Consider the following 13404-nt stretch of genomic DNA (forward strand, 5'->3'; position numbering starts at 1 on the left):
GAGATCTCAAGAAGTTCACTTGTACAAATTTGACATTAAGCAGGAGGGCTGGAGTCTTGTGCAACAAACAGTTGCACAATTCGAGGGAAGTAGCCACTTCTTCATTCCTATTCAGGAATAAGACACCACTGTGCTTGTATTTAAAAAAAAACCCTCAAAAGCCCTCATCACCTCTAGTTAAGTGTAAGATGACAGTTTTACCACATTTTTGACTTGTCATAGCAGGAGGTTATTAAAATTAACATCGGTTCTTTTTCCCAGTGTAGCAGTAAACCAGCATGAACAGGGGTCCACAACTGGCTCACATAAATGGCAGTAAAAATTTAATTTAGTATACTTGTGCTTCTCCAACTGTAATGTGTGGAAATGGAATTCAATCTAACATTTACTGCTTAACTTATTATTACTATTAGTATGATCTAGTGTTCTTTGTGCCCATTATCCAGACAGACAGTTATCCTTTTGACTTTAATTTAGCTTAAGGCTTTAGAGCATTTTAGTCAAACATTAGCTATTGCTATTTGCTATGCCTACACTGCCTAACTAGTTTTCTTGGCTGTGGTGTATCTACAGGAAGGTACTCTTGCTGTGATGTCAGCACACTTCAGTGACATTTAGCACTGCAATAATATATAATCAATTCAAAATCAAAATCATCTATTACAAAGTGATTAGAAAAGGGCAGGCATAAGGCAATAAAATTATTAAAAAGGAAATTATAAAATACTAAGGGAGATAAACCTCTTCAGTCTGACTGATATTACTGGAGAGGGTGAACCAGAAGTAAAATTAAAATAAAACCATCAGAATAAAAGTCAAATGTGTGAGAACCTTACACTCAGGAGAACGAGGCACTTTGCAAATGAATTGTTAGCTAGTTAAAAAAGTTTGCAATTAAGTGATATTATTTTAGCTGAATGTCACTAATTAATATTTTGAAACTGCCACATTCTGAAGGGCATCTTTATTTCCCTATATTTCATTCAGTCACCAGCAGAGGTCCTCATCACCCACTGTAAAAGTAACATTGACATTTTAAATACTGTAATAATATCCATCCATCCATCCATCGTCAACCGCTTATCCTGCGTACAGGGTCGCAGGGACTGTAATAATAATTACCAAAAAAATTACATTTTAAATTCAATATACATTCCTCTTTACATGTGGCGTTATCGACAAATCTTACTCTTATACCAGCCAGTAAACATTTTTAGTTTTTGTAAGTCTCCAAAATATTTATGTATACACCTTAGCTACCATTGCAGAGTCTGTGACCCAACGTACAAAAACACATAGGCCTTTTCAACTTGGGAATGCAGCCCAGCAAAAAGATTATCTACCAGGGGGCAACAAAACATAGATTAGACAACACCCTGACATGAACAGGGGCCATGTCAGACCTTACTTTTTTGCCAGTTTGAAATGGGCTAAAGGGTTTCTGGTTTATGGACAAAGTTGACCAATATTAGGATAATATAGTTTTGCAATTCTGAACTTCAACAAATACCCGCTTCATGAAAATTGGGATTAATACAGTGGGTACGGAAAGTATTCAGACCCCTTTAAATTTTTCACTCTTTGTTTCATTGCAGCCATTTTCCAAAAATCAAAAAAGTTCATTTTATTTCTCAGTAATGTACACTCAGCACCCCATCTTGACAGAAAAAAACAGAAATGTAGAAATTTTTGCAAATTTATTAAAAAAGAAAAACTGAAATATCACATGGTCATAAGTATTCAGGCCCTTTGCCGTGACACTCATATTTAACTCAGGTGCTGTCTATTTCTTCTGATCATCCTTGAGATGGTTCTACACCTTCATTTGAGTCCAGCTGTGTTTTGATTGACAATATCAAATCAAGTGCGGTGAAATCTGGGACTTGATGAGAGTTTGAGGACGGTGTCTTTAAATTCATTGAGCGAGAACTCCCTAAACTGAGACAGAGGGACAAGATTAAGGGACACTGATAAAAGATGTGGGCACCATAATCTTAGATCTTCTCCCACTATTAAAAACATTTCAAACACTCCTCACTAGAGGCTTCACAATTAAAACTGAGGGTTTTAAAAAAAATGGCCGACAGCATTTAAGCCACAGTGAAATGAAAAATACATTCGCCAAGTGATTTGCTAATCCTGTGTCCGTTTCCTTGTTCATTTATCTATGTTATATAAATTCCTTTTAAGATTTTTCTTATTTATTTTGTGTATTTTTATAGCAAAATCCCTCTTTCCACTTCTTACAGCATACAAACATTCAGATGACTGATCTTGAACTTAGAGGTATTGTACAGTTAAGTTCATGTTAAATTTAGGTGGGAAAGTGTCTCTTACTGTGCTGTTGAACCAGTAAGCTTAATTGGCAGCAAAATCTTTAAGGAATAGTTCAACATTTTGGAAAATGCTTCCCAAAAGTTATAAGAAAAAACTATAAATTATTGGCCAGGCCAGTCTCTGTGTACAGACTAAATAAGACACAATGCCCTAATGATGTTAGAAGGATTTTGTTTAATGTTCAGTGTGGTTTCTCTTTATTTCCAGTCTTTATGCAAAGTTAAGCTAACCACGTGCTGGCTCTAGCTTCATATTTTATTTATAGAAACAAAGAGTAATATTCATATTTCTCATTTAACTTTAGGAAAGAAAGCAAGAAAACGTATTTTCCAAAATGTTGAACTATGCCTTTAAGTGAGTGCTTCCATGACACTTCTGCTTAATCTGTTAGGGGCATTCAAGAGTGGAAGTTATGTAAATAAACACTGTGCAGAAGACAAGCCATTATGTAGAAATGTTCTATATAAACCTTCAACCCATGAGCACTAACACGTAGTGATCTACGACGACACAAATGCATGAAAAGCATAAAGTAATATTTATGAAAGAAGTGGAGAAAGTAAAACAAATTGTCACATGGAGTATCAAAGACAGTTTCACAAGTCAGATAACTCCCCTGACGTTACACAGGACCAAAAGAGGTAGCTGATTTCACTTCTATTTTCAAGCATGGTTTAACTGGGACTTCTGCAGACCTACAGTAGATTTGCATACTAGGCTACAATGCATACTAAGATCAGATATAGTGGTATAGGTACTGTACACAATGTTCACTTTGGACAATTCTTACATAGAAGGAATAACAAAAGCCATGCGTGACTAAGGTGACCACTTCCAGGCACCTTGCTGAGCTGCAGACAGCTGTTTACTACTGGACTGCTTGAAAACACAATGGTTCTGTGCAGTCAAAACACACAGAAGAAAATATTTCACTAGACATCTGGCCACATGACAAGACAGTATTTTCCAATCTAAATGTGGTTTGGGTACGGGGTTTGATGTGTATACTTTGAAAGAAGACTAACAGCAAACACACATTCAGTCAACTACGTGCACTTATGTTAAGTGGTTGTTTTCAATGTTACAAAAAGGCAACACACAAGAGGTACACTCAATAAGATTATTTATGTTATTGTACAATCTGCATTTTTTAACAAATAATAATAAAAAAAGATTAGTAACATGTACAGTATTCGAATGATCACATCTGGTGTAGACTGAGGACTCCGCCTGCCTCGTCACATCGAGTCCACCCAGAGCTCCAGTGATGGGAGAGGGAGGGGCCAGTGCGTAAAATGACTTTCATGAACGCTCAGTAAGTGTGTGTATACAGATATATATGTGTGTTTGCGCATATGTGTTTGCATGTATCTGTTATTGTATACTATGTCTTCTGCTGTATGTGTTTATACAGATATATGTGTATGTTTGTTTCTCATGTATCTGTTATTGTATATTTATGTCATCAGCTTTGTGTGTGTGCGTGCTCAGCCAAGGTGTCGAAAGGAGGTGGAATGTCACATGGCGCAGAATGGGGATAAAGGGGTGAAAGCAAAACAGAAGAATTGGGGGAGGAAAAGGAGAAAAAGATGGAGGCAAAAGTAGCAGGGGCTCAGTTGGTGTAGATCTGGCCCTCAGGTGGCTGAGGAAGCTTCATGTTTTCCTTGCATGTCATGAGCCTTCGCAGCTCCAGCAGCACCATCTGGATACTGTAGGAGTTCTGCCACTTGGCCAGTGCAGTCACCGCATGCATGTCAACCTGCAGGACAGAGAACAAGTGAGAATGGATGTGATGTTATACCTTGAATCCTGCCTTGTAGGTTGTTTTTGACAGGTTGCACACTACATTACAAAAAAACAGAAAGTGTCTCCTACATTAGCTTTCACCTGTCAAAATTTTAAGAATGTTAAGAAATAGGAGTAGTGATAAAAAAACAACAACACACCTTTCATTGTGTGCACCTTTAACTTTTGGATACATGTCACTCTAATGTGTTAAAATGCATGGACATACTCCCAAATAATGTAAATAATTGCTAAATATACACTAGCCAAATTCTTTTTCCATTTCCTTTTTTCATTATCTATGTCAAAAGGCTGCTGACAGCTGAGGCATACAAATTTGGGTAATCAAGCTAGAATGAGAGCAACTGGTTTAGAAGATTTACATACCACACCGTTGGAGGTGTGCACGCCATTCAAGTTTATCTTTGTCACAAATCTGACAAACGGTGGTAACTCTGGATATTCTGGCCCACATTCAACTTTCAGATTGTACATCCTGTTTTCATAGCTTGTCTGTGGATAGAAACAGGTAGGGAGATGTGAGGGGACAGCACACTAAATAACAAACAGCACACAATGAGTTATGACCATTAAAAATATAACTGCATTTTACCCAGTTTCATAGGAACATTATACACTCTTGGTTTAAAATCTGGGAGAGCACAAATCGGCTGAGCCAGCTGTACTCTGACATACATTAATGACCACAGTCCTCTGTAAAGGTGGTTGAGGCACTGAGGTGTCTTATAGTTATATACACACACATTACAGTTGCATATTGAGCTGCACTTGTACTAATTTAGCCTCCTAAGGCAGTCAAGCAAACTAAAACCAAAAAAAATCCTATTCTTTATGATTTGCTACCTGTTGCCTTCTGTCATTCTGTGATATAAGCCTATAGTATGCAATATTTTATTGCATTGCTGCCTCAAATTCCCTTTCACTCCTAATGTAGCATCATCCATTACACATTACACGCCTTTGCATCTGCCTTTAGATTGACTTTACTTAGCTGGTGCGTTCATTCCCAGCAGTGCACAACTAGTGCAAAAAACAGCGCTTCTGTCTTCCTTTTCATAACACATAGGTCCTAACTGGTTCACTGACAGAAAATTTTGCGCAGATTACATCTAAGGGCTTGGGCACTTTAATGCTTAATGCACAGTCCTCATTTAAGTGTTTAAAAAAATGGCACGCTCACCCTTGGAGGGCCAAGGATCACCCCTCTCCATCGTGTTAAGGTCATGTCCTCGTCATCCTCCAGACCCCAGCTCACTGTTCCATCTCCCACACCTTTCTGACCTTCCTCCAGCTCTTCCAGGAGCCGGAAATTGCGGGGAACCTTAACTGTTTGTGGAAAAACAGACCAAAGTAAGGCGGTTATGCTCACACAAGCACACTTCCAACATGACAGGGGGACTTAGGTACCACCAAGCTCATCTGTTTCCATGAGCTTCTGCCAGAGCGATGACTTGCAGTTAAAAAAAGGTGCGCGCTGGTAGTGGCATGACTCAGATACACTCAGGCAGGAAAATAAGAAACGCCTTAGCTGACCAGATTCACCAGCCTTTTGATAATGATATTCTTGTCCTCTAACTCAGCATCGTCTTTCGACAATGCTGCATCATTTGTCCTCTGCAGTGAGATATGATGGTGCTGCACTGTTAACTGAGCCATGCAAACAAACACAGTCACGCTGCCAGCTGGTGCAGCAATTTTAGCTCAGTTCACCGGCATCTCGAGAGCCCTTCACGGAAACTCAGCACTGATCTTGTTTTCTCGATTAGCTGGAAGTCAGTGTCTCAGAAAACGTATCGTCATTGTTGACGGTGAACAGTCTAAGATTAACCATGCACAAATGATCACTGTTGATGCACCAACATCTATTGATGACTTAAAACGCTAATGACCCGGTATGATAAACATCCGCGTTCAGAGTCTGTAAACAATTTTATGTCGAAAATAAGCTAATACACCACCCGGACGTTAAGGTGGCGATGCGGGTGCTTGGGTTCACTAGCGTCGGCGTAAGACACCATTGCTAAATTACGTTATTAAATGAAAGCGAACAATTTACACAGTGTTAGATTATGCAGATTACTGCCACGGCTATTAGATGACAAAGACTTTAATCATCGGCAGTCATGCTGAACCTCGCTGCTCTACTATCTAACTTCACTTAACGTTACGGTAGCTTAGCTAATAGCATCGCTTCCTATTCATTCTCTACAAAAGCTCCGCCTTTGCGTTAGCTTGTATCTTTTCACACAGCAGCTGCGACAGCACATATTCAACCTCCTTATGGAGCTTGACAGCGACATAATGAAAATTCATTTATCCGATAATTCAACAACAGCTTCTCATGGTGATTTATTTTTCTCGTACATTTACCTGATCCGGCGGCGACCGCCATCTTGTCGCTACACAGCGGGAGCGCGCACGTAGTTTTGCCATTGTGTCCAACCGTACGTGCGTAGGGAAGAAACGCAAAGCATCGCTTCCTTTGTTGTTCCCTGCTGGCTCATAGTCTGAGCTACTGACGTTGTGTGGCTAAGCTGAATTGAAAGAAATGTTGCACGAGGATTCAGCAAACCATCTCAAAGTGTGTGAAGAAACCAGTACAAGCATACGCAACCTTTCAGTTAAATAAGCACAGGCTGTAAGAAGTGGATCATTAGTGGTAAATGTGTGACAAGGCTGCAAAAATGCAAAACCAAACCAAGCTGGAAAGCTTGTTTAAAGAGACTGGCCTTCCAACACGTAAATTAATTACTAATAGGTATTTTTCACAGCAGACATAGTAGGAAAACATTTTTATTAATAACATTTAAATGAGACATGCAAACAAACAAACCGTTTAAGCTCAGTTACCATGAATCATAGTTTTCTTTATTATCTGGAAGTCAGTGTCTCAGAAAATGTACTGTTATTGACAATGGTTGTTGATGTTGAACAGTCTATGGTTAACCATGCACAAAGGATGAATGTTGTTGCACCAACATTCGGGCTATTGATGACTTTAAATGCTAATGACCTTTGTTAAACATCTACTTTCAGAATCAGTAAACAATTTTATGTGACAAATAATTTAACACATTTATGACAAGTGTTACCAGTTGATGATGGCCCTTTTAATCAATTTTATTATTTACACCTGTTCTTTTCTTACTGCAACATGACTGAATGTCTTCCTTGAAACCTATGACCCTGTGCTCTGACTGAAGACTCCTAAAAGAGAGAATAAGTTATATTATGCAGGAAGAGCAAGAGGAAAGTAACAATTTAAAGAACATAGCCTAATTATATAGCTACACCCATGCACCACTTTTATTTTATGCAATAAGGAGCTACTCTTTATAGGTCTTTATCTTAATAGACTATGTTTTCATATAATAGGAGCTTTACAAACAACCTTATCAGACCTAATTATAATGACCTGTAATGTTATACATTTCATGTAGTCTTGATTTGGGTGTGTACAGTGGTCTAGTTCAAGTAAATTTTAAACACATCATACTAAACTTTTATCATATAAAACATAATTTCCCAACAACAAAAATGTGGCTAGTGAAAATGCTGTGTTGATAATAACTGGAAAACCACTAGCCACAGTGGGTGGTGAGCAAAAAAGTTAATGTCAGGCCCTGGCTACAACATCTTTAAACTAAAGCCAAGCAAAAAAGAAATGTATCACAAGCAATAATTATCAACCGTTTATTTAGTTTATTTATAAATACAGTTTAATATATACATTGTATGTCTCCGAAATGGAAGACAACAAAAAGGCATCAAGGCATTATTCTGATATCTAGAACTCCATCACCACCAGCATACATAACCAACTACAACATCCATATGGGTCTTACCTCAGAGGCAAGTGAAGGGCAATTTAAAGTCAGTCAATAAACTGTTTTCCTATATCGCAGGCAAGATTTACAGAAAATCAATCAGGGAGAGGATAAGGCAATTCAATTCATAAGTCCAAGGTTCATTACAAAAGCGAATTCAACACAGCATGTCAAACATATCAAGGACAAGTGCCCACACCACATACCAACATGTTTGTTAGCCTTCATAAAATTGTTTCCGGTGGTAAAATATTAAGCTTACCACACATTGTCACAAAATACCCTTCAAATCCACTCAAATTCTACCTCAATAAAAAGACGCCAGGTTCACTGTACTGATATATAGCTACAGTAGAACCTATAATGTATTAAAATTCATTCTGCTACTTTGGCCAACAGAATCTGATGGAAATGAGTGACAAATGTCATGTCAAACTACTTTAATCACTCTAACCACAATCCTGAGATCATCTGGAGTATAACAATGATGAATAAGTTAATGTATGTTAGATCTATACTCTCAACCAGACTATGACAGCCATAAATAGCAAGTCTGTCTTCAAGCAAATCTTATTGTCTCCAAGCAAAGAATATTATAGTATGGATTCCTTCTGAGCTCACCAGATATTTTTATTGCAAAGCAGTCGGTTTTGTTAATCTCCAAACTAATTATGGCATGTCATGTCTAGTATTTATATCCATTATCCTTAGCAGTAATACAAAAACACAAAGCGTCCTTAAAATTGACACAACTTCTATATCATCACAAAAAGCAATTTACTGAAGCGCCGAAACATTCAGAAGAGCAAACGCCAAGAATCCTATTCAGAAAATAACCTCTCTGTCAAAGTTCAAATGGGTCTACTGAAGTGTCCCAGCAATATTAGCCTAATGTTGAACTATAGGACTAGAACTTCAATGCAAGCCTCTAATTGTGATGCAAGTGACATAAAGGCCTCCATTTACCAGCGTATATAAAACTACCTACTACCTACAAAACTGCTTCTCACAATACACCACAAGCACTATGCAATCTGCAGTGTACTTCTGCTGTTGGCCTATGGTGAATCATTTTATATAATCAAGTAAGAGGGATTCAAAAACTGGAATATTACATAATATAAAACAGAATTTTGGCTTCAAAATGAACTATCACTAAATTGCCTACTTTGACTTTAACACCAGAAGCTTAATAATTCAGCCTTTAACCCAACTGAACAGCATGGTTAGCTTCTCCCATTTAAACCTGAAAGTATTTGCCAGGATTTCCTTGGAATGAAGATAACATTTTGGTAGTTCAAACCCAGGACCATCTGGTCAGTTTGGGGTCATCTTTTGAAAGCAGTACAATTAATTTCATCTGAAGCGAGCACAATCCTCCCTAGTCAGAGTCTGCTTTACACAAACTCAAAGGAAAGCTGATGACCCAGTAAATTATATGCACAAGCCGCCATGCTGTATGCATGCATGCATTCTTACGTCAGTGTATGTGACATCTTAATAAGTAACTTTGTCATGCAGTTTATTAGGTAGCTAAATTTTTGAGCTCCAGTTTTTCAACTTAGCAAATATGTATAAATAATTAGAAATAGAAAGGCATTTAACCTACTCGGATGACTTAAGACATATAGTTAAGGGCCTCATATTACACTGCATAGTTATTCGCTGTACAACACATTTACAAATGACTGACTAAAGTGTTAAAAACAATGTCCAACCAATTGATTAAATTCCATGATCTCATCTATAGGAGTGAAGAAATTCCTGGATCGTCAGCCTTCACCAAAGTCCCTGTAATATCACCAAGTCTGCTTGTCACAGTTACCAAGACAGTACACGGTGGCAACATTCCTTCCCAAAATACAAAAGATGATGCGAGTGGTGAAAACAATGTTACCAGTGCAACAAGAAGTGCTGCAAAAGAAACAAAAGAGACACCAGTACTGCATCTGTGGAGTGTAAGGCAGATTGACAAAAACTGCATGGAACTCTTTCTTGCAAAACTGTTAACAGGAGTGAAATAAAAACTAAAAATGTTTTTCACAGAAGACACGTGATCATCTGAAAAGACTACACAGTAGGGCCAGGCTGCCTCAGCAGAACAACAGCACAATACATGTGTATTCGCCCAGATGTTTTAATGGCCTAGCATCAACCCTGACTACAGTTACAAAACACAGATCAAATTACTGAAAATTACCCATCTCCTAAAAAAATGACAACTGTTTCAACTGTTTCATCATCCAGAAAAAAAAACTAATTCCAATCAAAATGACAGCTTAGGATCTGACAGCAATTTGAGCAATTTATTTTTATATTCTTTTTGGTTTGTTTACTTTAAAACTAGTTTCTCTGAGCTGACAGACCTGCCATTTTGCATCCTGGAGGGATGACTTGGGTATCAACTCTTCCACTGCAACTGTAGTCATTGTCCCACATTAACAAATCCATGACTAAACTATTAAAAATATGGTTGCATGTTGATTTGTGATAAGTTACTAGACACAACAATGGGCAATGGTTAGTATTAAAAAATAAAAAAGAAGTGTGCAGCTAAACCCAAGCGTGCAAGTCAACAAATGTAACAGTAATTACCCAATTTGGCTATCATCAAATCTTTAGCTATCAACATTGGTAAAGCATCTCAAAATCTTGTATCACCCCACCCTACCTCTTACCATGGCTTAAATCCAACGTTATTACTTGCACATCAAGAAGACCCTTAAAATGGGGGGGGGGGTCCAAAAACTGATATAAATATAATTTAATCGATGTGAGGGAAATGTTTTAATCTCCTTGGAACGCAATTTCAAATCATGTATCTGACCAAACCTTTTTAGCAGAAGCGTTTGTAAATCACATTAAAAAAATGATGAGCTCTGTTTGACATACGAAGAGTTTAGGATATATTGCAATTTGAATGATGATCTCCATGAGTGAGTGAAAAAATCCATCAACAGAGCCCTGCTTTTGAAAAACAGACTTAAAGCTATGGCATCAGAAAGTGTTTGTTAGTTTTTACAGTTTAAGTGAGGCAAAAAGGGCGTGAGAAGCCTGGACGGAGCCAGCATCTTCTGAGGTAGGATGCAGTAAGCCTGCGGAGTTACTTGACTTTGTGAGCCCATTTCAGGTCGTCAGCCCTGGGCTTCTCTCCCGTCACACCCTGGATAATATCCTCCAGGTACCTCCAAAAACCCAGCTTCTCCAGAGGGTAGTTCAGCCATCCTGGAGAGAAAGAACTCAATGACCTGCCTGACTCTCATTCCATAAACCGTAAGATGTCATTGACAAAACACTACATTCAGACTGATTTATGATCCCCCTTGAGGAAATAAAGACAAACCTGTAGTGATGCAGAAGTACGTCTCATGAGGGGAGACGTGATGGATGCGGTGGTGCTTGCGGGGCAGGATGATGTGGCAGTCCTGTAGGAGCACCACCCAGCGAGGCAGGCCGAAGTATGTGTGCGACCACTTGTGAATCTGGTTGGTAAGAGTCACAAAGATGGCTAGTGCATACAAGTAGCAGTACCAGGGGTAGCTATGGTAAACCTCCGCTGCAAAAAAAGGTGACATAAACAAGGTGAGACGGGAAACCCTGCATGGTTATTCAGAAGTAACAGCTTAAACCAGATTAAAGCATATTCATATAGAAGAAAATGTCAGGCTTGGTTTGTTAATACAAAACTCACCAGGGGAGAGTATGAGGAAGTTGAAGGCCATGTTCGCCAAAGGGACTATGGTCAGCATGCAGTTGTCACCATTGGTCTCAATGAAATCGTGACGGGTAATGGCTGTGGGGTCAATGTGGTGCTCTCTAAAAGGTCGTATAAAGGCCTGCAGGACAGATCAGACAGTCCAACAGAGTGGAAAACAAGAAATTGTAAATGCAGGAAAACTTTTTATTGAGATTATTTAGAGTACAAACAATGGATTCTTGTTGGGGAGATAGGTTTGAAAATGACTCATGGATACGTTACCTTTCCAAAGATGGGTAGATCCACTGACCCCCACGTATCAGCCCCCCAGTGAACAAATCCAGACGCAAAGTCTGCGGTGAGTATTCCTGCCACTGAAAATGAGTTTGAGCAGAAGAGCAGCACAGAAAATTGATGAGAGAACAGCCAACACTTGTTCAACATCAGAACATCATATCATTTTTCAGTCAACTCTTACCGATGCTCAACAGGATGTACCACATGTGTCCCAGATGGAAGTTGGCAAGTAGGTGAATGAAATTGAAGGCCATGAGAGAGAAGCAGAGGATAACACTTATCCATTCTTGACATCTTTTGCCTTAAAAGAAAAACACAAGCATACACATTAGTTTGATTGGATTAAACACATAAACAGCACAGACTGCCTCCAGTCTATAAGACTTAATGTGATGTCATCTGATCCAAACAAAACCTTATTACCAGAATTAATATTGTGCTTCTTCACAACAGAGACACTCAGTGAGGCAACATTTCTGTTGCACTTTTCTTGTTACAGTGCTGAGCATACTGAGTAGTGAGCAAGGGCCTGTCCCATATACCTGTCCATGTCATACAACTCAAAGAAGAGTACAATCCAACCAATGCAGTCAAAGCTGTCAGATTCAGATCCTTGTAAGGTCCTCAACTGATATGAGGACCTCAAAAGGCATCAAGTATTTGTACAATGGGCGTGAAGGCCTTAAACTTTTTGCATTCAACTTCAAATGGAATGAATGACGGTGGAGAAACTGGCACAGGGGAGTTGCCAAGATCTCAAAACAATTTAGACCTTTGTTTTTTGATTATGCATTGCTCTCTTGAGTTACAGATGGGCAGACTTAGCATCGACACGGTTATGAAAGGTCACAGCAGCTCCGTGGCCAAATGTGGCTTCTGAGCCTAAAGCAGAAGCAGTGGATTCTCCTCTAACATCTAACATCTGCCTGATGCTCGAAATGTCAAATGACAACAGCGACTCGAGCACAAATTCATCTCACATGACTCCCATTGTATAACAACAAAAGTGTGACTGTCGCTGATTGTTGCTGTCATTTAATTGTAGCAGTTAGATAAGATAAACTGGTGCTCTTGTTTAGTGTTTTTAGCAGAGGTTTCCTCCAGTTTCTTACTCGGTAACTACGTAAAAAGCCTGTCGTTAAGTAACACCACTCAGGGACACTTGAACCGGGTGAACAAGCCGATAAGACGGCGCTGCTGAGGGGATCGACTCACCTGGTGAGTATAAATTGGCGAGTTCTTGGGCACCGGCGTGTTGTGGACCCCATCTGGCCGCACCCCGGCCCGGTCCCTGCGGCTCTGGGTTCTGTGTTTCCACTCCACAGCCGTTCTCGGTAACCATTCTCGCCATTTCTCCGCTGTGGGCCCAGCCCCTTCAACCTCTCTACTCACAGCTAGGAACCAATTGCATCATCAACTTCTCAGCCCACAGACAGCGTA

At 39.2% G+C, this 13404-nt stretch overlaps 2 protein-coding genes across 3 annotated transcripts; both read right to left on the reverse strand.

The window, feature by feature from the left end:
- Positions 1 to 2858: 2858 nt before the first annotated feature.
- On the reverse strand, positions 2859 to 6651 carry LOC119905215 (ubiquitin-conjugating enzyme E2 variant 1-like). Of its 2 annotated transcripts, none has more exons than XM_038721999.1 (4): positions 6514 to 6651; positions 5324 to 5469; positions 4510 to 4635; positions 2859 to 4096 (listed from the first exon to the last, which is right to left on the reverse strand). In XM_038721999.1, exons 1-4 carry the CDS (start codon positions 6533 to 6535, stop codon positions 3950 to 3952), a joined length of 441 nt encoding a protein of 146 aa, XP_038577927.1. In that variant the 5' UTR covers positions 6536 to 6651; the 3' UTR covers positions 2859 to 3949. The 2 variants fall into 2 exon arrangements, with proteins under 2 accessions (XP_038577927.1, XP_038577926.1); XM_038721998.1 differs by having other exon boundaries at positions 6508 to 6550.
- A 1171-nt stretch (positions 6652 to 7822) lies between these two features.
- peds1 (plasmanylethanolamine desaturase 1) lies at positions 7823 to 13352 on the reverse strand. Its single transcript, XM_038721997.1, has 6 exons — positions 13180 to 13352; positions 12146 to 12265; positions 11950 to 12041; positions 11662 to 11806; positions 11314 to 11526; positions 7823 to 11195 (listed from the first exon to the last, which is right to left on the reverse strand). The coding sequence occupies exons 1-6, from the start codon at positions 13313 to 13315 to the stop codon at positions 11074 to 11076; spliced, it is 828 nt and encodes a 275-aa protein (XP_038577925.1). The 5' UTR covers positions 13316 to 13352; the 3' UTR covers positions 7823 to 11073.
- Positions 13353 to 13404: the final 52 nt, after the last annotated feature.

Source organism: Micropterus salmoides, unplaced genomic scaffold (assembly GCF_014851395.1).
Source record: "Micropterus salmoides isolate LMB-PRFRI ecotype aquatic unplaced genomic scaffold, ASM1485139v1 Ms_hic_scaffold_16, whole genome shotgun sequence".
Lineage (NCBI taxonomy): Eukaryota > Metazoa > Chordata > Actinopteri > Centrarchiformes > Centrarchidae > Micropterus > Micropterus salmoides.